Source organism: Pelodiscus sinensis, chromosome 6, assembly GCF_052426305.1.
Source record: "Pelodiscus sinensis isolate ZL-2025 chromosome 6, ASM5242630v1, whole genome shotgun sequence".
Classification (NCBI taxonomy): Eukaryota; Metazoa; Chordata; order Testudines; family Trionychidae; genus Pelodiscus; species Pelodiscus sinensis.
In genome coordinates this window covers 68,509,596-68,535,687 of record NC_143057.1, presented here as the reverse complement: position 1 = coordinate 68,535,687, position 26,092 = coordinate 68,509,596, and the positions used below count along the sequence as shown (strand labels likewise).

The following is a 26,092-nucleotide window of genomic DNA, read 5'->3' as shown; positions in this document are numbered from 1 at the left end:
AAGTTAGGAATATGCAATTATTTAAAATTATAAAAGTATGAATTCTTTTTTGTTTGGACACTTATCATATGCTAATCCTAATTTTTAAATAACCCCTTTTCATCACAGGCTAATAAAATTAACACTAGCCTTATCCAACCCTTATTATTAAGTTACAATTATTGTTTTATAACCTGGAAGATTTCCCACATACATGCACTTTATCCAGCAAGATTATCAAAGAACCACTTGTTCTGTCAGTATTGGCTGATTTAGAATTAATGCTTTAAATAAAATTCCTGGTTAGACCTCTCCTCTTTCACTAATTAATTACATCAATATAAATTCCCAAAGGTAGATTAGAGATGGACAATGGTCTTTTATGACTAAGGCACTGTACCGGAATTCATAATACCTGAGTTCACTTCTCAGCTCTACCAAAACATTTTCCCCCATTTATGCTTTTAGTTTAAACTGCAAGTTCAAAAACAGTCTCTCAGAATCTGTTAATTTAGTAGCTAGGGCAATGGAGCCTTAATTTCATTTGGCACCTCTAGGCTATAATTTAAAGTTAATGATAATACCACGTGACACTTAAAATATAGTGTTCTTGCACTGCCTACCCTCTTCTCCTGTGTTGTGCCTCTTCAGCTTTTGACCTATTTCAGCTTAATCTAAATATCTTGTCCTTGTTCAGGTACAATACTTACTAGATTACTTACATATTTCTCAGTCTCAGTTCAGACTTCCATAACTTCCACTCCCCCTAACCTGAAACGTATTCTTTCTGATAACCATGCCACACAACCACATCATAAGCCTCCAGGAACCCAGCCCTGCAACCAGAAAAGATGCCAACTCTGCCCACATATCTACACTGACGAATTCATCACTGGAGCAAACAACAAAAGACACAAAATCAAAGGGTCATTTGACTGCTCATCTAGTAATTTGATCTAGGCCATCAAATGCCAACAGTGTCCCTCTACTATATATATTGATCAAACTGGATGTTCTCTACATGAAAGAATCAATGGACACAAATTGGATATACATATAGAAAATACTCAGAAGTGAGTGGCAGAACATTTCTGTTTACCTAACCATAATCTCACAGATCTGAAGATGGCGGTCTTGTCACAGGCCAGCGCCTCAAGTCAAATCCACAGGGAAAGCTTGGAATTACAATACATATGCAAATTCAATTCTATTACTCATGGACTTAATCAAGATTTGGGGTGGCGGAGCCTTTATCACCAAAACAGAAGACACTGAAGTTGCTAACAGCTTTCTGAATGGTATCCTTCCTGCCACAGCAATCCATCCACTGACTTTGATCTTTATCTATTCAGGTTTAGCACCCTTTCTCCTTTATGTATACTTTATGTATAGAGATAGTGGGGTGGGCCACCGAGTATCTTTCTTTTCTCCCCCATCCTTCCCTTCTCCTATTTATTTTGAGATTTCTTATCCTCTAGTCACAACTCCGGTCATCTGAAGAACTGGGCTGCGTCCACAAAAGCTTATGATACCATCTACATGTTTTGTTAGTCTATAAAGTACTACCCAGACCATTTGCTTGCTGTTTTCTGTAACAGACTAACTTGGCTACCCCCGAAGCTCCTCCACTCTTTAGCAACAGAAGGGACTAGAAACTGTAGAATGCTCTTTCTAATATGGGTTCCAATTCTTCTGAAGGATATTGGTAAATTCCAGTGAGGTAAACCATGTATTATACCTTATTTATACAGCAATATAATTGGGCATAGTGCAAGGGTGGGCAGGTACTAGCCCATGGACTGGATCAGGTCCACCAGGGTTAGCTTATAGTGGACCTCTACTGCTATATTTACCTGCACTGCGGCAGGTACCAGCAACCACAGCTCCCATTGGCAGTGGATCACCATCCCCAGCCAATCGTAGCAACGGTAAGCAGTGTGCTGATCTGTGCCACTTACCACCACTCTCATTAACCTGGAACAGTGATCTGAGGCCATGCAGTTAAGTACAGCGGCGGCATCCTGCCAGGGCCTAATCCTGGCAAGCCTCTGCCGTGTTATTGCCCATCTCTCACACAGTGCATGACTGAAATGATGGATACCAAAGCCTTTGAAAAGTGTGAGAGAGAAAAAGTGAGAGAGAAAGAGAGAGAGATGGGAGAATAGTGAGGAAAATAAGATACAGAAGCAAAGGTATTGGGCATGTGTGTTAAATACACTATTTTAAAGCTTTTCTGCCACTTTCCCTTTTCTATTTCATGGGGAGAGGAGGGTACAGTGAGAGGTGTTGGTTTTAAAAACATTTATATTACAAAACCAAGCTAAATTGAAGAATCTGAGGGAAGCAGGAGAATTGGTGATACCCTTGACCCAGAAATGGGTGGAGCTACTCAGAAATACAATTATGGCTTCCTGACTTACAAGCATTTGTCCAACAGATGGTACTGCAGCCTACAGATGGAAGAAGTAGTTGACAAAATGTGAAAATTATAATAAAAACACGCTATGGAAAAAACTCAAACAGAAAAAAATATCATGTACAAAATTCTGTACACTCATCACCATGGTCGTCCACCCTCAAAGCCTATTACTTACTCTGGCTCAAAGAGCGATTTGAATTAACCTCTCCAGCCAAACAGGCCCAACAAGTGCTTCATCTGTCATATAAACTTTAAGCCAAACATGACACTTTGGCCCCTCATGACTGTTCTTGTCTACTGGCATTATTCAAGAATAAAATATAACTTGAAGGCATACCCTCCAGTAATAAAATTCACATGGCTTTCCAATATTAGCTAGAATGAGTATATGATTACTACAATACAAAATGAAAAGCTAGAATGCTGACCTATTACAAACTTATTAGCCAACCTTTTTACTACCACTATAACAGCTTCATCAGCAAGCTGCAGCAAGGGAGGTTTTGGTGGGGCATTAGGAAAAACTTCCTGTCAGCATGGTTAAACACTGGAATAAGTTACCTAGGGAGGTTGTGGAATCTCCATCTCTGGAGATATATAAGAGCAGGTTAGACAGACATCTATCAGGGATGGTCTAGATGGTACTGGGTCCTGCCGTGAGGGCAAGGGACTGGACCTGATGACCTCTCAGTTATGGACCCTTCCAGTTCTAGTGTTCTATGATCAGTGCTAACCTTAGTGTGCATAAGATACTCATGAATGGATCCAGAGGACAGGAAGTATTACAATATCATCCTCTACCTATGCTAGCACACACCATAGTGCTCTCCAGTGGAGGAGCACCATTTGCAAGAAGTACAAGATTTCAGCCTTCCTCCTCACCCCTCTCCCACATCCAGTGAGTAGGAACCACCTCTTCTCATTGGTCACATGAGGCTTCGGACAGAAGACTGGCAGAAAAATGTCTTGATCCATGTCCAAGGCAGAGTCCACCGTAGGAAGGAAGAATGCAGGTATGACTTAAGGGCTCAGAGATCTGACACCCATCTAGCCCATATGATGGCAATCAGCAAGGCAACCTTGAAAGAGGACAGCAACAAGGGACACATGGCCTGGGCCTCAAACAAAGGCCCCGTGAGCCACGCCAAGACCAGATTCAGATACACTGCGGGAGAGTGTCTGTGGTCTGGGGGAAGAGTCATTCTAAGGCCTTCAGGAAAAAGGAGGTGACATCATGGGAGAAAACAGAATGACCTTGTATGGGAGGATGAAATGCAGAAATGGCCAACAGGTGGACCCTGACGGTGGCCAAAGAAAGACCTTGCTGCTTCAGATAGAGTAGTTACTCCAGGATTTCCTGAGAAGGGAAGCCTGGATGGAACAATCTGCCTTTGCTGCACCCACAGTGAGAAAAGAATCCATTTGGCAGCATAGGCTGACCACATCAAAGGCTTTTGACTCTCAAGGAAAACCCTTTGAACATAAGAACACAAGAATGGCCGTACTGGGTCAAACCAAAGGTCCATCTAGCCCAGTAGCCTGTCTGCCAACAGTGCCCAGCACCAGGTGTCCCAGAGGGGTGGACCCAAGACAATGATCAAATGATTTGTCTTATGCCATCCATCTTCAGCCTCTGACAAACAGAGGCCAGGAACACCATTTCTATCCCCTGGCTAATAGCCTTTTATGGACCTAACCTCCATGAAATTATCTAGCTTCTCTTTAAACTCTGTTATAGTTCTAGCCTTCACAGCCTCCTCTGGCAAGGCGTTCCACAGGTTGACTACACGCTGTGTGAAGAAGAATTTTTATTAGTTTTAAACCTGCTACCCATCAATTTCATTTGGTGTCCTCTAGTTCTTTTATTATGGGAACTAATAAATAACTTTTCTTTATTCACCCTCTCCACACCACTCATGATTTTATATACCTCTATCATATTCCCCCTTAGTCTCCTCTTTTCTAAACTGAAAAGTCCCAGTCACTTTAGCCTCTCTTCATATGACCCCCTTCCAAATCCATAATCATTTTAGTTGCCCTTTTCTGAACCCTTTCCAAGGCCAAAATATCTTTTTTGAGGTGAGGAGACCACATCTGTACACGGTATTCACGATGTGGGCGTACCATAGTTTTATACAGGGGCAGTAAGATAGCCTTTGTCTTATTTTCTATCCCTTTCTTAATAATTCCTAACATCCTATTTGCCTTTTTGACTGCTGCTGCACACTGTGTGGAAGTTTTCAGAGAACTATCCATGATAACTCCAAGATCTCTTTCCTGATTTGTCACGGCCAAATTAGCCCCCGTCATACTGTACATATAGTTGGGGTTATTTTTTTCCAACGTGCATTACTTTACACTTATCCACAATAAATTTCATTTGCCATTTTGTTGCCCAATCACTCAGTTTGGTGAGATCTTTTTGAAGTTCTTCACAGTCTGCTTCTGTCTTGACTATCTTAAACAGTTTGGTATCATCCACAAACTTTACCACCTCGCTGCTTACCCCTTTCTCCAGATCATTTATGAATAAGTTGAACAGGATTGGTCCCAGGACTGACCCTTGGGGGACACCACGAGTTACCCCTCTCCATTCTGAAAATTTACCATCTATTCCTACCCTTTGTTTCCTGTCTTATAACCAGTTCTCAATCCATGAAAGGACCTTCCCTCTTATCCCAGGACAATGTAATTTACAAAAGAGCATTTGGTGAGGGACCTTGTCAAAGGCTTTCTGAAAATCTAAGTATACTATATCTACTGGATCCCCCTTGTCCGCCTGTTTGTTAACCCCTTCAAAGAACTCTAAGGGTATGTCTACACTGCGGCACGGAGTAGGTAGTTCGAATTAGGATCTCTAATTTGAACTACCATTATTCCTCGTGGAATAGTGCCACAAGGCCGCATGTAGCCGCAGGCACGGAGTCTGCACTAAGGGGGATTTAAAAATGGCGGCACCCGGCAAGATGCAAATGAAGCCCGGGATATTTAAATCCCGGGCTTCATTTGCAACTTCGAATGCCTACATTAGCCACCCTAGTTCGAACTAGGGTGGCAGTGTAGACATACCCTAATAGATTAGTATGACATGATTTCCTTTTACAGAAACCATGTTGACTTTTGTCCAACAAATTATGTTCTTCTACATGCCTCACAATTTTATTCTTTACTATTGTTTTGACTAATTTGCCCGGTACTGAAGTTGGACTTACCGGTATGTAATTGCTAGGATCACCACTACAGCCCTTTTTAAATATTGATGTCACGTTAGCTATCTTCCAGTCATTAGGTACGGAAGCCGATTTAAAGGATAGGTTATAAACCACAGATAATAGTTCTGCAATTTCCCATTTGAGTTCTTTTTGAACCCTTGGATGAATGCCATTCAGTCCCGGTGATTTGTTAACATTAAGTTTTTCTATTTGTTCCAAAACCTCCTCTAATGACAGTCCTCAGATTCATCACCGACAAAGGACGCTGCAGATTTGGGAATCTCCCTTACATCCTCAGCCATGAATATTGAAGCAAAGAAATCATTTAGTTTCTCTGCAATCGCTTTATCATCCTTGATTGCTCCTTTTTATCTCGATTGTCATGGGGAACCACTTGTTTTTTTAGCAGGCTTCCTGCTTCTAATGTACTTAAAAACAGTTTGCTATTCCTTTTTGAGTTTTTGGCTAGCTGTTCCTCAAAATCTTTTTTTGCTTTTCTTATTACATTTTTACATTTGATTTCACAGTTGTTTATGTTCCTTTCTATTTATATCACTAGGATTGGACTTCCACTTCTTGAAAGATGCCTTTTTGTCCCTCACTGCTTCTTTTATGTGGTGGTGAAGCCACGATGACTCTTTTTTAGGTCTCTTACTATGTTTTTTAATTTGGAGTATACATTTAAGTTGGGCCTCTAATAGGGTGTCTTTAAAAAGTTTCCATGAAGCTTGCAGGGATTTGGCTCTAATCACTGTGCCTTTTAATTTCTGTTTAACTAACCTCCTCATTTTTGTGTAATTTTTGTGTAATTTCCCTTTTTGAAATTAAATGCCAGAGTGCTGGACTACTGAGGTGTTCTTCCCACTGAGGTGGTTGCCTCAGTGTGTAGAGCCCACTCATGGTGAGAGGAGAACTCTCTGCTGAGATTGTCTGCAATCACATTCCATACCCCTAGAAAGTGATGGGCCTCTAGCACAATGCCACAAAACTTCCAGAGTCTCATAGCTTTCTTGCAGAGCTCTGGGGAGTGGCCCCACCTTCCTCACAAGGTGGGGGTTGGTCAGTCACCCCAACCACTGGCTGATGCCCCTATGCCCTCTTGAGACCCACGAGACACTAGCAGGGGGCAGGAAAGTTGGGGCTGAACTGAAAAGCCCCAGGGAGTTCATCGACCATTGCACTTGCCACGAAGACAAAGGCCACAGCATGCCCTAGGGCAAACCCGAGGGTTGTGCCAACTGCTGTGCCAGAGAAACAGAAGCCATGTCTGAAGCTACACTGAAGGAGTGAACACTTGCTGACACCCAAGACAAAGAACAGAAGTGGGAACCTCTTTGGTCCGGGACTAAGCCACCAACAGAGACCTAAGTGACCAAGAGCATTCTATGTGTTTGTGGGAGATACGGCGCCCTGAAGATCCACTCCAAGTCTGGGGAATGGTACCAAGATGGGCCTCTATAGCCATAGTTACTCAGTGGCATTGCCAACGCAATGAATAGGGAGAATCACTGTCCTATCGGTGCAGCTGGTGCCGTGAGATGCTCGCCTCCAAAGGTTTGTGCGCCGACTACAGCAACACAGGACCGTGCATTGTGCCCTTTCACGGACAGACCAGTGGGGACTTTGAGAGGAGAGAGCTCTGGACACCGGAGGAGAGTGTGATCACGCTCTGCCAGGTGATGGGGGGCAAACAACAGCTTTCCCCTATGCCAAGGCCCCACTGGTGTCAGGAACGGCGGTACTGGCATGGCACTTATGTCCTGCATGGCATGGAAGGCCTCTGGCATGGAGGAGAGACGGACTTCCAACACCAAGGAAGGTGACCCGGACGTCGGGGCTTGGAGCCTTCTGGGCCTTCTCCAGCCTATCCACAGAATGATCACTCTTCTTCCCCTTATTCTTATAAGGGCACTTGCAATTGCAGAGCAAGCACAGATTCCATTAAGAGCACTCTAAGACGAATGCTCCGCTATTTAATGATTCTGGGACGGAAGGACCTGCAAATATGACACCTGTCCAAGATGTGTCCTTACCCCAGTCAAGGAAAGCAGTCAGCATGTGGACTGCTGACTGGCATGGGCCTGCAGCATATGGTGCAAGCTTTGAAGCAGGGGGATAGGCCAGTATTTCCCCTAAGTTGCCAGGAAGCACAGCTTCACAGGAGATTATTCAGCCCTGACCAGTCAGGGCAGCAGGGCTCCATGCAGGGAGTTCACTGACTGGGCGGAGCTGATTAATCACCTGTGAAGCTGTCCTGTGCTGCAGCTTACAAGGAACATTGGAGGGGGCATGCCTTATCCCCCAGGCAAAGTCTTTTAAGCAGAACCAAGTCCAACAGTTCACAGGTACTTAGCAAGTTCAAATAGAACTATCAACACTACAAAGGGAATGCTTGCTACAGCTAAGGCTGGAACATGCTGTTCGAAGCACTGTTCAAAGCACCATCACTGGAGCTAAGGAGGAACTGAGGAGGGAGAGGCCAGGGAGAGTCCTATGTAGTGCGGCATGTGTGTGACACTCCAGGAGACACTGGGAGCCAGGCCCCTCTGGGTACTGCTTGGGGAAAAACTTCTGGCACCAGTGCACACGGCAGGCACACACAACTATGTTGAATGGACATGAGCAAGCACTCAAAGAACAAGTGGTTTTGTTCAAGACTGATGGCACTCCAACTCAGGCATAAATCCCTCAAAAGAAAGTCAAATAATCTTGAACTGGTATAAAAAAGATAATATGAATAACTTTCACATGAGCTCAATTAAGTCACTCACTTTGAAGTCAGCTAACTATTAATATCAACCTTCTGACTTTGCTAAGTACATGCTAATGTTTAATGAAGTAATGAGAGAATGAGATGTAATTAACAATAAACTATCAGAGGCTTTTAGAATCAAGTAAACAAACTGAGTGGATTTTAGTTGTATTTTACATTAATAGAGCTCCAGATTTTTTAAAAAGTCTTTCTACAAAGATCAGAGGGGTAGCCATGTTAGTCTGGATCTGAAAAAGCGACAAGGTGCTACAGGACTCGTCGTTTCTACGAAGAGAGAGAGATTAACATTCTTTCAATAAGGAATAGTCACCACCTCTCACAGATTCCGGTGTATAATGAGGTTAGTTGGCTGTGCATATCCTGTCTAACTTAGCTTTTTTACGCAGATTCTGCATAGTCTCTCTTTGGTAATTATATCCAAAAAAGGCCATTTTCTTGCCATTTTCTAGCTTACCTTGAATGACTACTATTCTGCCTGCCTTCTCCGACTGTGCTCTTTTCAGCATTTTCCACAACAGGAAAAACTGTGACTGAGGGGGACATGGCAAAGTGATGATACTTCTCAATTCAGGAGAGCATGGACTAGAATGACCTGCTTCAAATTCAGAGGCAGAAGGGCCTGAACCACTGTTTTTGGGAGATCAAGAAGCAGCAGCTGCCATCTGGAGTCTATAAACCAAGCATGAGCAGGTTTCAATATGTAAGGATCTAAAGTTCCACATAGACCAGCGGTTCCCAACCTTTTCCAGATGGGGACCCATTTTGACAATTCAGGAAGACTTGGTGACCCAAAGCAATTAAAAATGGGGGCGGGGGAAAGGACAGTGCCGTAACTAGCTAATTTTGCACCTGAGACAAGAATATAAAATTGTGCCCCCTCCTGTTTATATATTCATAGTAGTTATTTCATAGAAAAACTGAAAATACATTAATAAAAAAATAATACTACATTTATTTGAGTTGTGGTGGGGGAAAGACACTCATCCCCAAACCATTCCCCTCGGCTTAAACCCCACACTCAGAGGCTGGAGGAGTCATTCTCAGGAGCTGGAGGGGTTGGGGGGGCTGGAGGGCCTAAGAGTCACACTCAGGGACTGGAGGAGCTGGGTGCCACCCAGACCCCTGACTGTGAGACTCAATCACTCAGGGACCTGAGAGTCACACCCAGGGGCTGGGAGTCACACACTCAGAGGCTGGGAGCCAGGGCCTGGGGGTCTCACACACAACGCACAGGTGTTACAAAAATATTAGAAACATAAAACACATTCAAAAAAACAAGTAAAATTTAGTATTTTACCAAACAGTTTCACCTGAACTTAAATTAATAGGATGGTTGAGCTTGCATTTGCTTTGCTAACTGTTGTATCCTCGGAATTGTTGTGGCATCCCCCAACGCAGTCCCAGCCTTTCTCCCCTACGCTCCCGAACACAGTTCCAGCCCCTACCTCGGCCCACCGTGGCTGCAAGCCAGTCAGAACTGTGGCCAGACAGCCTGCCTCCATATCATCCATCTTATTTGCCTCTCTGAAGCACAGGGCAGAGAAGGAGCAATAATATCAGCATAGTCTATGCTGGCTCATCTGATCCTGAGAAGCTGAAACACAGATATGTGGATAGAGAGCAGCTAAGTCAATAAGCTGGCCTCGAGGCTGCGGCTGGCCCCTATGTTGATTCGAACACACAGTCCCAGGAAGAGGAATTTCCCACTGAGAAAACAATGTCCAGTACTTCAAAATTTAATCACCTCAATTCTCTCTTACAAGTGTAAATTAAGTTCACAACTTCCTTGTAAGAACTGGTCTCACAGCAGACAGACCAGCATCAATTGGCATTACAGATAAGAAAGAGAAATACGTGACCCCATGATTATAAAAGATGGGCCCAGCACACACTCACTTTGAGTGTCATTCTACCCTCTACCTGCTGGTCCGGTTAGGTGTTTGACCTCCCGAGGTTCTATGGGGACGCCCACCTCGTATTTTCGTCTTTCCTAGGAATTGAGGGACCGGCCCTGGCCTGACATGCTGGAGTCGAGAGGCACAGAAGGGGGTAAAAATGGTACCTGGATGTGGTCCTCTGTCTTAAGTGTACACATAGAAAGAGTAAGCTGTTACTTGGTACCATTATTTCTATTTTTCTATCTTTATCTTCTTTGTAACCATTTTTAAGACCTATATTTTGCTAATAGTTAAGAAATAGAACAATAGCCATTGTAACCATATGATTTATAAGCTTCTTTAATAAACCTGTAACTGTTTAAGCTTTAACCTGCCTCCTTCAGTTGCTGTAACAGAACCAAGCACAATTTAAAAGAACTTCAGCCGGTCTAAAGGGACAGTTATAGGAAGAGCTTGGGCGTTTGGATCTGTGTCACTCCCAGGTGACAGGATCCACTGGGGCATCTTTCAGTCTTTCCTCAAGGCTGCCCGCTGCGAAGGAATTATGAAATTCTAGCAGCTGAAATCTAAGATGTAATAAGCTCTTCCTATATAACGGGGCGTCTGTTGGCCTGCTGGCCACCCTCTGCCATGGGACCCCGGTCCTAGCAGTAAAGGCACGGACGTTAAACCTTTTCTCGGAAACATACACACACACACTGCCCTGACCGTCGGCTGACAAGAACTCTGCCTGTCCAGCCAATGCCAGCACAGGAACCCCAGCCGAGGCAGCTGGAAACCTCTCAACAGGACACCCGGACACCTGGCCGCCACCCCCATCTACCTGAGCTGGGCGCTGCTTCTTCTCTGCGTTCCCTAGCATTCTAACTTCTTTCCCCCCATGTCCAGGGATATTTCCTTACTCCAGTGGTCACCAACCATTAGATCGGGATCTACTGGTAGATGTTGGAGCCTCTGACAAGAAGCTATCAGCTGCCCCTCCCCACACTGCTGTGCACCTCCTGCCCTTTGCCTGGAGCTTCCCTCTGCCCCCCTAGGAGCCTCCTGCTTGTGGTACAGAGCAGGGAAGGGAGAGGAGGGGTGCTGATGTCAGGGTGCCCCTTTTTTCACACTGTATTCTGTTTCCACAGATCGGGAAGAGGGGCACAACAGGGCCTGGGATGGAAGAAGTTTGCTGGCTGCTTTTGAGAGTGATACAGGGCCAGGGCAGGGGTGAGCCTGCCTTAGTCCCACTGCACCATCACCCAGGAGCCACCTGTGGTAAACAATGTCCAGATGCAGCCAGATCCCAACCCCTGCCCCTGTCACGTACCCCCGTCTACACCCCAAGCCCCTGCTCTTGCCCTGAGTCCTCCTGTCCCAAACTCCCTTACTGTATCTGCACCTTGAACTCCCTCCTGCACCCCAACTCCCTGCCCCAGGCTAAACTCAGAGCCCCTTCACACTCCAAATCCCTTAGCACAAGACCAGAGCTTGTGCCCCAACCCTTTGCCCCTGCCTGGTGAAAGGGAGGGAGAATGGAGTGAGTAGGGGCAGGGCCTCGGAGAAGAGGCACGATGGAGGCGGGGCAAGGGTATTTGGGTTTGAGGTAGATCCTGGATTGCACTTAAATTCAAAAAGTGATCTCCTGCTTAAAAAGGTTGGAGACCCCACCTTACTCTGCTCTGAGTCACTGACATGGTATTCAGTTCAATTGATTGGTTTAACAGCCTGAAGGTTGTTAATCCAAGTAAGTTGAGTACCACTTCAGGTGAATGGCTCTTTAAAACTAAACAAGCTGTGGAGCTGACCAGCCCGGGACCTTTTCAAATGTGTGAATGGCTCCTTAAGAGTACCACCTAAAGAGACACCTGGCGACCCGTTTGAAATGTAATGGCGACCCATATTTTGGTCGTGACCCAAATGCTGACATAAAGGCTTCCCTCCTTCTCCTGAGGTGCCATTTTTATACTTCTACGTGGCTAAAGGAACTTGGCAACTCCTTAAAACATCCTTTTGGTACAGATGGAACTGTAGCACTGTGTGCTTCCTGTTTCCCAAGGTGCACCACCTACAGAACTAAGTCCTGCAAGAATTTAGAGAAACATTCAGCAGAGCAGGACTTAACTCTTAAAACAAGAAGTGCTTTGCAGCAAAGAGCAGTATGAACCAGTACAACTCCCTCATCCCTAAAATTCCTCTTCTCTGGCTGTAATCAGCATTACTCTTGACTAAGAATTTGTCACTTTGACATCTCAAAATCTATTCTTGAAAATAGATTACTATTATATCCCAAAATAATTACTCTTAAGATTCCAACATAAACAAAATGTTATTGCCCCCACCATCCTAGATTCCTTTAGCACCCTTACACAGAAAGCCAACAGCTTTTAGAATTATTTTGACCCTAACAAGCCTGGTGATGAACCGTGCTGGAAAATCCTATGCTGGAAAAAATAATTCATTTCTGCATGATGGCAGTTAGAGCCTGATTTAGAGAAAAAAATGTATGCAACATAAAGAAAATTCAAAGTAATTTGTAAATACATATTAAATCTCAAAATCCAGGTGTGCTCTTAAAAATCACAAGCTGTTTTTGACACTAAAAACTAGCAATAGTAGCAACTTCTGCTACTCCATTTCTGGTTTTACAGAATGAGTGCAATGCTGGAATTGTCACAAAACTACATTTGCAACAAAACGCTGCAGACAGGTAACAACTATGAGGCACTAGATCCCTCATTCCATTGAAATGGAATATTCACTTATAGATTCAAAGAGGGGTTTTAATTTGGTTTCTTTTTTTAAGTTACCAATTATGTATTTAAAAGCTAGCGTTGATTCACTGTTTTGTTGTAATAGAAACAATTCTCTTGCATTTAACAATTATAAATGGTATACAAATTTTGCTAAGAATCCAAGATAAAATATAAACTGTTAAAGACATAATATAAAATACCTTTTTCCTCTTTTGAACAGAAAAAGATGTACATCCTGCAAAACAGGGAGAAAAATACTGGACTTCATCTCTGCCACAAACTGGGTAATAGAAGGAGCGTAAGCAGTTGCAGTTAGCATTACATGGTGCTGTCAAGTTCTGTAACTTGCCTGTTCTGTAAGGTAAAGATTAAATAGAGTATGAGTAAACAATATATTTCATTCTCAGTTTAAGAATAACTTGCAATAGAGAGACATGAGTCAGCATTGGAACATTCATTTGCTAATCTACAGTTCTACATTACTACAATAAATGAAATATACATGTACTACAATATAAATACATTACTACAATAATGAAATTCAAACTATCTAGAAATGTAAAGATCACACTCCTCTGAAAAATGTATACCTATTGTAATACCTAAAATTGCTATACTGAAATATTAAAGGAAAAAAATTCTAATTTGCATACTCAATGCATCTGACAGTGCATGTCCCCCAGCTGGGGCAGGTCTAGGTTCATCTGCTCACTGTGTTCCCCAGCCAGAGTGAGGAATGCAGCAAACTGTGCACTTTCCCTTTTCTCCCTGACAAAGGGAAACAGGCAGCAATGTTCCCATACAAATCGGGGGGTGGGGGTATAGGGAGGGAAAGCTTCAGCCCGCCCGCCCCCCCATATAAAGTACACATACAGGCTCAGGGCTGGAGCAGTCCCTTATGGGAAGGGAAGCATGCCCCCCCAGCAAGCTCCTTTAACCTACCTGGTGATTACTTCACAGAAAACCATGCAGAAAAGAGACGGAATCTCATTCCAGCACTTTCCATTTTCCTGGCACAACCAAACCCTTACCTTGCTTTAAGTTATAATAGGAGGGATCTGTATGCCAAATTTGGTGGTCTTTGTGCTTACCATTTGGGAGGAGTTTTCGAATAAACAAACTCTCAGATATATTCTAGATTAGCAGATGACATCTGGATTGTTCAAACACCAAGAAAGCTGCATGTGCACACTGTACAGTGGCAAGACAACATCTAAGTTCTGTCCCAGAGCTGCATAGCTTCTCTGGGAAGTGATAACAATAAAAGAAGTTTCTTAACTCTTTTATTCTACAGTTACAAATGTTTAATCCTCTCACTTCCAGAGTGGCAAAGTCACTATAGATCTATAGCTGAAATTGAATGTTAAACTGTTAAAGTAAATATGAGAAGCAAATTAAAAAGACTCTCTCACAGTGTTGGGACAGAATAACAATGACTTTGAAACTCCTGACTGTCACAGTACACAACAGTTCATTCTCTTAATGCACACAAAGATACCGTAAAGTTGGGGAGACAAAAGATTTTCCAGCAGAGTTCTGTTTCAGACGTTCACAGTTTTCAACAAAATTCTCTTTTCCTCTTAGGCTAGAATTTCCCATATATAACCTTTTCCCATAGTGAGGTGTGCCCTTTTCAAATCAATGGTTTTTTAAAATTTGTTAGATATTCCAAATTTTAAAACTTCTGTACTAATTTTCCTTGAAGTTGGCTTCTTTTGTAGACAAGATGGATAACAACATGGTGGCTGTTCACCAGGGCTAGCCACTGGTGGGCCACCACTAATATATTTACCTCTATGGCCACAGGTCCCAGTGATCATAGCTCCTGTTGGCCACAAATCACCATTTCCAGCCAATGGGAATGATGGGAAAGGGCATGGATTGGGACATTGCTTCCTGAAGCTCCTATTGGCCGGGAACAGCAATTCACAATCAATGGGAGCTGCAATCGCCAGTACTTGCAGCTGTGCAGGATAACACAGGGAGGGGGCTCACCAGGAGCTAACCTTGGCCACCTGGATCTGGCCCACAAGCTAGTATTTGCCACCGCTGTGCTAATGTGTAGCTATGTGAAGACATCAAGTCGGGGCATGAGAGAGCTAGCTTCAATTCCCTGCTCCATCAGACTTCCTATGTGATTTTAGGCAAGTCTCTCTCTGCCTTAGTTTCCCATCTGTAAAATGTAGATAGCAGTATTTTCCTATCTACAGGTGTTGAGGATTAAAGATTTTGGGGTACTATGATATGTGCAAGGATGCAGGTTATGTGAAATGTAAGGCTGTTTAACCTTAAAACCTAACAAAGTCAGGACACGACTTGTAAACCAGTGTTTTTCAGTGTACAGGTTGGACGTCTCTGGTCCAGCACCTTTGGAACCTGACTGGTTCCGAACAAGGGAATTTGCCAGACCATGGGAGGTTCCCTGCTAATAGCCCCGAGCCCACCTCTCCTCTCTGCTGCTGCCCCAGTGACCCCTCCGCTGGGCTGCCGTGCTGCTGTGACCCTGGCTGCCCGGACTGCCACCTCTCTGGCTCTGCTACTAGGGCTGCTGCATCCCCAGCTGTGTTACTGGGGCTCCAGCCCCAATCCCAGACCCAGTGCCATTGGACTCCGAGCTGCCAGGCCTCTTGACACTGGCATTCCCTGCCAGACCATGGATGTTGCTGGATGAGGGTGTCCCATTTTTTGGAGGTCCAACCTATAGTAAGATACAGATAGGTATCCAACTCTTTTGAATTTCATTAGCAATTGGCCAAATAACTCCCTTCAGTTCCTTTGAAAATCCTAGCTATTAAGTGTATAAATTTAAATTTGCATTATTGTGTTTTTGCATTTAAACATACAAGAGACATTTTGCTCTTATTCTCACTTTTCTCTTTAGTAGTTTGTGAGCAGTCATCATTCATTGATGTGTCTTATTTCACATTTTAATGATTAAAAAACTTTAAGAATTTCTCACTATGATACTGTGTCATGAAAGTATCTGCTTTATTCAGTTTTGAATCTAGTTATTTATTCTACCATTGAAACCGCCTACAGGTCAAACTCCATGTTTTATGTCATTTTCCTATTATGTGAGAGAGAAAACTTTTGATTTTAATTCAAAGAATAATACTATAGAATCATAGACACCAAATCCAGAAGGGAACATTGTGATCATCAGGCATGTATGATCACAGACTGGGGAATGCCCCCAAAATAATTCACGTAAAGTGAACTCCAGCCGATCCATTAAAATATGACAAATGTGCCTTATTCACTTCATGTAAAGTATCTCCATTTCTCTGTTTCTAACTTGCGCTACAATTTCCGTCTTTTTTTGTTTGTTTTTGTTTGTTTGTTTGGAAGATATGTAACACTATTCCTGGGTATACTTCAGCACGTAAGTGATGGCTAAATCTGATATTTAAGATCACTGTTTTCTTAGACCATTTAGGACACGGACACCTCTTTCATGCACATTGTAGGGAGTGCATGGGGTCACTTGAATTCATTTGGTTTGGAGCCACTTGAGGCCACCAAAAAGTTCAATATGTGGTAGCAAAAGCAAAAGACAGAAAAGTTAGAACATATAATTCTGTTAATTATTAATAAAACTAAAGGTCTTATGTTTTTCACCATATTATTCTGACAACATATTAAGTCCTTTTCTAAATTTCAGTAATGTGGAATTGCAACAGAATATTGAGAAGTCATTTACCCAGTTGCACTGCATATCACTCATGTTTATGGTTATCTTTAAAAGGAAGCTAGAATCCCTAGGTACCGGAGCATGGAAGTTATTTTCCACAACACCATCTGGCTCTTTGGCAGATCTTCAGTTGTAATTTGTTACTCCATGATAGAATAACTGGCTGCTGATGGGTTGTCTGAGTTTCAGGAGACCTATTTTCTTGTTTTATTCTGCGTGACTCATAGGAATGTGTGCCTTTTTATCTATTTATGAAATAGGAATAATTTAAATCCCTAAAGACTTTGGGTGACAGGAGTGTTTCATACTACCACATTAGCTTGCTGCGAAAGCCTGAACATTTGAAAGGTCCCTCTGCTGGTACCATCTTTAATCAAATAGGATTTTTTGGGTTAATCATCAGTACAATACGCAGATAGCTATAAACATTTATATAAGCTATTTACTCTTCAATTATTCTCTTAAGACACATATGAATTCCAAATATTTTAAGAACAAGCAAATTAAATTGTAGAGTATTTATGCTCAAAGTGTAGAAAACAGAGTTTTATAATGTAATTATGTCTTGTGTAATGTAGTTTAATGGTTAGTGATGGAATAAATAAATACTGCGTACTGGCTAGTATGAGAATAAATTCCACGCAACTGTAAGTCTGCCAATCTCCCTTCCTCGTTAGCAAAGAGGAACCATCTTTTAGACCATTAGTAAAGATGCATCCGGCAGACTTCTTATCTGTATCTGTGTGTCTGCATCCATCAAGGCAGAAAGAGAAAGACCATAAGGATCCTTGTGATTCAGCATGATCACACTGTTTCTCTTAGGAATAATTAGGATACAGGTTATGTTATAAAGAAAATATAATAAATGATTAAAAGTTTGTACTAACAGAAGTTTTATATTAGAATTACATTGGATACCTTACAAAGGCAATTATATTCCTCTGCCTATGTGAAACAATTATTTAGTTCTTGGGGGAAAGTGAATGAGTGAGGAATGTGAGCGTCTGAAAAGAGATAAAAACTTGAAGGATACCTCAGCATCCAGATGAACAAAGGAGGAGCTGGAGATTCAGGGACACCAAGGCAATATCAAATGAGCCTGTTGTAAAAGGAGACCAATGCAGGACAGACAGAAAGCCTTGAAGTTAGAAACAAGCACTTCTAACCAAGACAATTAAGGCAGTTTGAAGCAACACCAGAAGGAGGCACCATCATACTGATAGTGGATGACAATGAAAAACGACTTCCAGATAGACAGATGTTACAAGAACTGAAGTGGGTCTGGCCCACGAAAGCTCATCATCTAATAAACCATCTTGTTAGTCTTTAAAGTGCTACATTGTCCTGCATTTTGCTTCAACTACCCCAGACTAACACGGCTACATTTCTATCACTCAAGAACTGATTGTGACTGATTAAGAGTTGGCAGGTCAAAATGTATAGACCTGAATGGGAGAAAAGTCCTATAAAAGATGAGGTATCTTGCATGAATCTTTGGGTCTCATCTGGTCAAGCTCAGAGCATCAGTCCAAACTGGCAGAAACTCAGCTCCTCCATCTCTTGAATTTAACTCACCTGACCAGTGAGTAAATGTGAGTAACAGACTGGTAACTATAACATCAACAAGATGGTATGTGCGTGCATGTATGTTTGTGGGTGTGGGAGTATGTATGTATGTATAACATACTATATGCATATTACAGAATGTTACATTATCTATAAATGTGGTGTTTTGCAGTATCCCCCTGAAAAAGATCCCATGTAATTCATTCAAGTACAACAAATGCAGCATTTCAAACTGCATAAATGTTTATCATAATTAAACTGTAGGATCAAACATTGAACATCTGAATGTTGACTGGTGGAAAATAATGCACATTGGAAAACATAATCCCAAATACACATACAAAATGATAAGTTATAAATTAACTATTACTCAAGAAAGATTTTGGAGTCATCATCTATAGTTCTCTGAAAACATCTGCTTAATGTTTAGTGTCAGTAAAAAAATATAATAGAATATTAGGAATCATTAGAAAAGGGATAGATAATAAGATACTAAATATCATATGAATCCATGATTCACTCACATCTGAAATACTCTGTGAAGTTCTTGTCTTCCGAGTTTTAATATATACTTTTTTGTGGGTGAGGCAGGATAAGTACAGTGATGGTCAACAAAAATGATCAGGGAAAAATTTAAAAGAAAAGATTTAAAACATTTGCACTATTCATTTTAGAAAAGAAATTACTTCAGAGAATACGAAAGAAGTCTATAAAATCAGAACTGGTGTAGTGAAAGTGAATAAAGAAGTGTTATTTACTCCTTCACATAAGAACGAGTGCTCACCCAATGAAATTAATAGGCAACAATTTTAAAACAATGTACACTTAACCTGTGGAACTCATTGATGGGGAATATTGCAAAGGCCAAAACTCAAGCTGCTTCACACACACACAAAAATAGATAAGTTCATGGAGGACAAGTCTATCAATTATTATTATACAATATGGTCAAGGCATAACCCCTTTCTCTGGATGTCCCTAAATTTCAATACCAAAAAAGGGAAACAGGAAATGGATCACTTAACTGCCCTGTTCTATTCATTCTGTCTGAAGCATTTGTCACCAGCCACTGTCAGAAGACAGGATACTGGGATAGATGTCCCAATGATCTGACCCAGTATGGCCATTCTCAAGTTCTCATCTTCCATTTGTGTCTTTGAAAATATCTCATTAAATGAGTAGCTTTTTGGTCTTAACTCATTTTTTTAATTTTTTGAATGGAAAATTAAAATAAGAGTACTAGAAATACTCTTCCAAAGCATCATATGTTATGCTTTCATAAAGACTGACAGAGTTAGAATATAAAGTTAGAAGGCTATTGAAACACCAAATAATTTTCAGGTACAACAATGTAAGCTGTAACTGTTATCTTTCTTATGCTATATTAGAATGCATTAAACTTTTTTACTTTCAAATGCACCAAAGACAAGTAGATATCAGAGATAATCATTTTGAGATGTAGCATGGAGACCTGGTGTCAAATGGAAATGCTGAAGTTGCTCAGGAAGTCAAAATCAACTAACAGAAAGAGACAAGAATCCTTACAGATACAAGCACCAGAATCAGACTAATTGAAAGTTTCAAACACAACTAGTATAGTTCAATGGATAGAACACTAGAGTTGGATTCTAGTTAGACAAGTCATTCCACCTCTATTACAAACAAAGCAAGTCTGGTGTTCAGTATGAAAGTTCCTTGAGTCAGGAGCTATCACTTATTATTGTAATTGGAGCGTAATGAGGTCCCATCCCAGGTGCAATATCTAAGCACAACTATAATAATAAGGAACAAAAATTCTCTATTTGTGAACACACTCCCCAGCCATGAGTAAAAAGCATACTAAGATATTGCTATAACTGTCTGGGTGGATGGCACTTATCCACTGGAATATAAAACGATTCCTAGGAGTATACTCTTCTGAATCCCATTGTTCTGAAAGTAAGGTTAAAATATAATGTACTTTTAGTTGAACACTGTTCTGACTGATTCTCTTTAAAAATTTTTCAGAAGAAGTTGCATTCAGACTAGAATTCTATTAATGTAGGGGACCTTTTTGCAAAAATGTAAATAGGAAAAGGGTAGCTCTCATTTGATTTGAATACAATTAAAGCATTCTAGTGCCTAGATTGTTATTGACCATATTACAGACCAGTATCCATTGATACAATAAAAGAGAAGAAGAATGGGTCGAAGGGAGCATCTGGCCCAAGAGACCATATTTCATTGATTCACCCATAAAATTAGAAGTAAATCGTTAAGGTACACAGGAGGTAACAAGACTTAGGAAGAATGAAAGAACTACTGAATCAGGGTCAAGAAGGCTTAATTAAGCTCTGTCTCCAGAAAACAGTTCAGATAACTAAGGGAGATGCATAGGAGGAGTGACACAATCTAAACCGCCCCATAAGCCTTCCTGCCAGGGTTAATAGCTGGGCTACCAGGGCTTGTGCTAGCACTTTAAAATAGCTGTGAAGACAACACTTTTAAGTTGCAGTTCAGTCTGAAACTCAGGCTCTGAAGCCAAGAAAGGAGGATGGACTTTAGAACCTAATATCCTGCCCAAGTCATGATTTCAACATGCTGTCTACCAGGTATTCTGAGAGCACTAACATGAGCTATGCTACCCCAAGTCTGCTGACCTAGGTTGTAAGTCTTGCTCTATGGGCTGTATAGTTATATCCCAAGTGAACAAAAACACTTTTGTTTAGATTGCCACTAGCTAGGGCCATTCTGCAGGCCAAAAAGGTAACACTGATGCAGTCCATGCTCTTTATCCATCAAGGCAAGAGCACTGGTTCCGTGCATGACTGGCATAAATGACTGACATGATGATACCTGCTCACATTTCTTTCAAACGAGGCCTAACTCATTCCACCTACAGCAAGATCAATTTACCAGTTAAGTTGCTGGGCTTTAAGTGCTTTTCAGCCAAGAAGAAGGTATACACAGAAAAAGTAAAATGACAGGGCTAAGTCTCTCTTTACTCTGACAGCTGAATTCTCCCAGTCTTTAAGAAAGAATGGATACAATAAGAGGCCCACTGGTTGCAGATCGTTCACTGTAAAAGCAGCAAAGGTAGGACTTCAATCTCTTCAATGTGTTTCAATGAAAGAGCACGGGGTGGGAATCTCTATCAAGAAAAAAACCTGCATACATTAAATGAGCACTGACAGAAACTGAAAAGGTTAAGAAAAAAAACTTTCTTCAAAGAAACATCTAACCTAAGCAACTACAAGACCTGGCCACATCTGCAAGAAGTAGAGAAATAAGAGTTGAGCATAGTCAGCCTGCCACACCCTTGTATACAACATCACAAGAACTCTGAATTTTTCTTGTTTTCATCTATTGCTAGGAGGACTCAACTATGGAGAGGAATCTCCGCTTTGTCAAAAGGTGTTTTTCATACATTAAAGAAAGCTTAACAAGACCATTTGAAAAGTGTATTTATACACTGTAAAATAGTTTACTAGGTTTGAACATTGCTACCAAGCCCATAAAAAAATAAAATATATTTACCCGTTATATGTTTCGGAGACACCTGCAAATGGTTCGTTCCCACATTTTGCAAACACAATCACTGTGTTTAATGCTAGTGCCACTGAGCAAGTACCTAAAATGAACTTGATTACATTTTTGCAATCCATTTTGCACTTGGAAACCAAGAAGCCACTTATGATTTGGCCTAGTGCTGCTCCTGGAATTAATACAAGTCCTAGAGGAAAATGAGATACCAGTAGTTACACAAAAATGCAATGCATAATTAAGCAATTTAGAGAAATTTCATATTTGAAATAATAAAATGTATCGCGATGTATCCTGAGTTTGTCATTATTAGAATTTCAAAAGGCATGAATAAACTATTATTACAGCTCTCACAAAATAACTTAATGATTCTTTTTAGATTTATATGTATATATCTATGGTCTCTCATTATTCAGCTGTTGATTCATACTACTTATTATGAAAGGCACAGCCCAATCCTAGTTTGTGTGGTAAATACATCAGATTAATATAGCATTCTCTCACACACTCAAAGCATTTACTTCTTTAGTGTACCCTTCAGCCAGCTGGAATCTTCCTCCACTCAGCCTACTGCTATATTCAGCACAAGATTTTCTATGAGTTCCAAGGATGTGCAGATATTGGGCTATTTGGTCCTCCAATCCCCTAGTCAGACAGTCTCCCTACCCCATTTTCTGAGGATTTTCTGAGGTTAAAAATAAACCCAGAAAAAATAATAGGATGAAGCCTGACAGGAAGGCAAAGAAGGAATAGAAATAAATACCTGCATCAATCATAGCTAACTAGGATAAGTAGTAGTATAACAACTGAGGTAACAAACAACTCCTGCAAAAAGCTCCTTCACTGTGGACAAAAGAGGAAATTGAGTGAATGATTCCTATGGCAGTAATTGTAGTATGAAGTAGCTATTGATAAGCAAAAGAGTCCAATTCACCTTTGCTCAGCCCATGATGCCATCACACACTTGTTAAATTTTAAAACAAGCACCTCCGCACTTGCTCTCATTCTTCCCTTCATGTCTGAAAAGAGATTCCCATCTGCAAAACTCTTCTTACCTGCCTTAAACTTCTGCTTTTTCATAATGCCTACAGAATCTTAACAATAAGGCTGTGGACTCAGCACACCAGTAGCCTAATGTTCTGCTTTTCACACTGCTCCAGGAAACTGAATATCTTATTTGAATTAAATTATTTCATGGTATTTTACTTGTATTTTTCTCAACATGTCCATTCATTGTTATTTTATTTCCACATCTAATCTGTATACCCACGTTTTTTGGCGTTGTTTCATTCAGCAGTCCCCATTGATAGCATCATTTCATTTAGATGCTGTTTACGCTGTTTCTCTAGCCCATTAATGAACATACTGATATTAAAAATCATATTTAACATAGATCACTGTGGTGTCATAAAATAAACCCCACACCAATCCCACTTCCGTTTCTTAATCATAAGTTTCCACATCCCACAGCTGCTGGCACCACAGAACATGAAAGTCCCATGGGAGAAGAGAGCCAATAACACTGTGGTTCTCAACTGATGGTCCATGGTGACTTTTTCGGTGGTCCACAGCCATTAGGCTGTTTTACATCGTGTTCACAAGCATGCGGCACATCATCCATAGCGTCACCTAGGACGCAATGGCACTGTGTTGCCAGTAACTTCCGTCTGAGGCTCTGAGCGTCAGTGTAGCTGCCGCCATCGTGCTGAGCGGTTGCTGTGTCATTCATCCTGTGCTACATATGCTGTTTTACAGGTGTGGTGTAGTTTGCTTATAATGGCAATGACAGAAAGAAATGTCAAGCATAAGTATTCAGAGGACTACAACAAATTCGGCTTCACTTGTCAAGAAAAAGAAGGCATAGATTTGCCACAATGTGTTATTTGTTTCAAAGTCTTGGGGAATGACTCAATGAAGCTGGCTAAGCTGAAACTCCATCTCGAAAAGTGTCACCCCAACTTGTTGCAAAAGGATGAAGATTATTTTGAGTGGCGGTTATCAGGTCTGAAACGGCAGCGCCTTGACGCAACAAGTGCATTCTACAATAAGACAAGCAATGCAGTGTGCACTTCCTCTATTGTTGCATACAAAGGTGCACAGGCCAAGAAGCCTCATACCATTGTAGAGCAACTTGTTCTCTCCTGTGCAAAAGAGATGTAGTGTCTTGTTCTTGGCAAAGAAGCAGCAAGGAAGCTGAATGATATATTTGTCTCTAATGACACAGTATCAAGACGGATAAATGAGATATTACAGAACATCAGTGAATAAGTTGTGGAAGAAATAAAGAAGGTATCCGTTGTTTGCCATACAATTGGATGAATCGACTGATGTCGCATTGTGCTCTCAGCTATTGATGTTCACACGATACATGGTTGAGGGAGACTTCAAAGACGAGTTTCTTTTTTGTAAGACTCTTGATACCACCACAAAGGCTCAGGAAGTGATGGAAATTGTTAACTATTTATTTGAAGTACATGGTCTGGACTGGGTAAATCTTGTGGGTGTCACCACTGATGATGCACCTGCCATGCTGGGCTCAAGATTGGGCTTCCAAATGCTGGTGAAACAGCGTGCTCCAATGGTAATCAGAGTTCATTGTTTCATTCATAGGGAAGCTTTGGCATCAAAAACATTGCCTGATCAACTGAACGCCATTTTCAAAGGGTTAGTGAAAGTGGTGAATCACATCAAACCATCGGCTCTGAACACCAGGCTGTTCAAAAGATTTTACCTGGACATGGGTTCCAACTTCGATGTTTTGCTGTTCTACACTTCTGTACGGTGGTTGTCAGCAGGGAACATACTCAACAGAGTTTTTTAATTGAGAGAGGAGTTGGATTTATTTCTCCAGGCTCAAGGGAGAGAGGAATTCTGAAATGTGCTGACGCAGTCAAATTTAGAACTTGCGCATCTTGTTGATATTTTTGAAATCTTGAACAAACTGAATCTTCAGCTGCAAGGGAAAGGTGCAGATCTGTTCTCTCACCAAAGCATCATCAAGGCTTTTCTTGACAAATTGGATCTCTGGATCGTAAGAGTCGAAGGCAATAATTTGGTTCAATTTCCATATGTGGATGCCATGCTCGGGGAAAAGGAAGCCATTTGGACACAAATTCTTTATCATTTACGGAAGCTAAGAGATGAATTCCAACGATACTTTCCGGAGGTGGACAGGACAAGGTATGGATTATCTTTCATCAGGAATCCATTTACAACAGATGTTAATAGTGTTCCAGAGGATCTGCAGGAGGAATTCTTGGATCTGAAAAATGATTTTGCGGCTCAAGACGTGTACCAGCAGTCTACCATCGAGAAATTTGGGGCCAGCATGACCAGGAGTTACCCAAATCTGTCAGCACATGTAATCAGATTTCTTTTGCCATTTGCATCAACTTATACATGTGAGACTGGATTTTTGTGTTTGTTGCACGTTAAGTCTAAACAGAGGAATCGGCTTGCAGTGGAAAGTGATATTCGTTATTCATTATCAAGTCCCACTCCAAACGTTGAAAAGTTTGTCAGTGAGAAGAGTATAAAAAAATCTGTTAATAAGAAATAAATTTCAAAACAAAATGTTTGTTGTCTTCTCTTTTTTCTCAAAATTATCTAAATTAATTCATTAGACAACATAGTCATAAAAATGTTTCTGATTATGTCTCAAAAAGGAGGTGGTCCACGAAAACTTTGAGATTGACCTGGTGGTCCGTGGACTGAAATGAGTTGAGTACCACTGCAATAACAGGAGTCGAGCGGCCTCGCTAGGGTATGTAGGGTGAAGAGTAATTGGAGGGGAAGCAAAGAGGCATTCATTGGAAACAAAAAATTCCCAATTCCCAATTCCCTTTCATCTCATTCATCCTAAAATAATTTCGAAGTTAAGCAGACTTCAAGTGACATTCATATTACCACCTAATTTCCTATGGATTAATGTTTTAAACATCTCTAGCCAAAGAAAACCATAAATGATATTCACCAGAGGTAGCAAAAGTGGAAACTATCTTGCCAACAGGACTCAAGACATTTTTACGACTATGATGTCTAATGAATTAATTTAGATGGAATATATGAACCCAAAGAATCAAAGGTGTTAATATAACCCAGTCCCTGTTCAATAATAGTTTTAAACAAGGCTCTGGGTTTGCTATATGGAGACTTCAGCCTTCTTAGTATGAGGTACATGGAACAGTGTTCTTCTCACACTCCCCACCAGGAGACACCATGGGCCAGAAAAGCTAATTATTTAACTAGCAAGCTAAATTCAGTTATAAATCCTGGCCACATGCCAATTTAGCCC

The 26,092-nt window shown here is 41.3% G+C and overlaps 1 protein-coding gene across 6 annotated transcripts in view; it reads right to left on the bottom strand.

Annotated features, from left to right (window-relative positions):
* LOC102463874 (solute carrier organic anion transporter family member 4C1) overlaps window positions 1-26,092 on the bottom strand; it is a 177,200-nt gene that overhangs the window by 77,918 nt on the left and 73,190 nt on the right. For all 6 annotated transcript variants that reach the window (XR_012904799.2, XR_012904798.2, XM_075932072.2 and 3 more), the window contains exons 8-9: window positions 21,793-21,988; window positions 13,220-13,373 (exon numbers count right to left, since the gene is read on the bottom strand). Coding sequence is in view for 4 of the 6 variants with exons in the window: in XM_075932072.2 (XP_075788187.2) it covers window positions 13,220-13,373; window positions 21,793-21,988 (350 nt within the window). In the remaining 2 variants the exon portion in view is untranslated. The remainder of the gene's footprint in view (window positions 1-13,219; window positions 13,374-21,792; window positions 21,989-26,092) is intronic.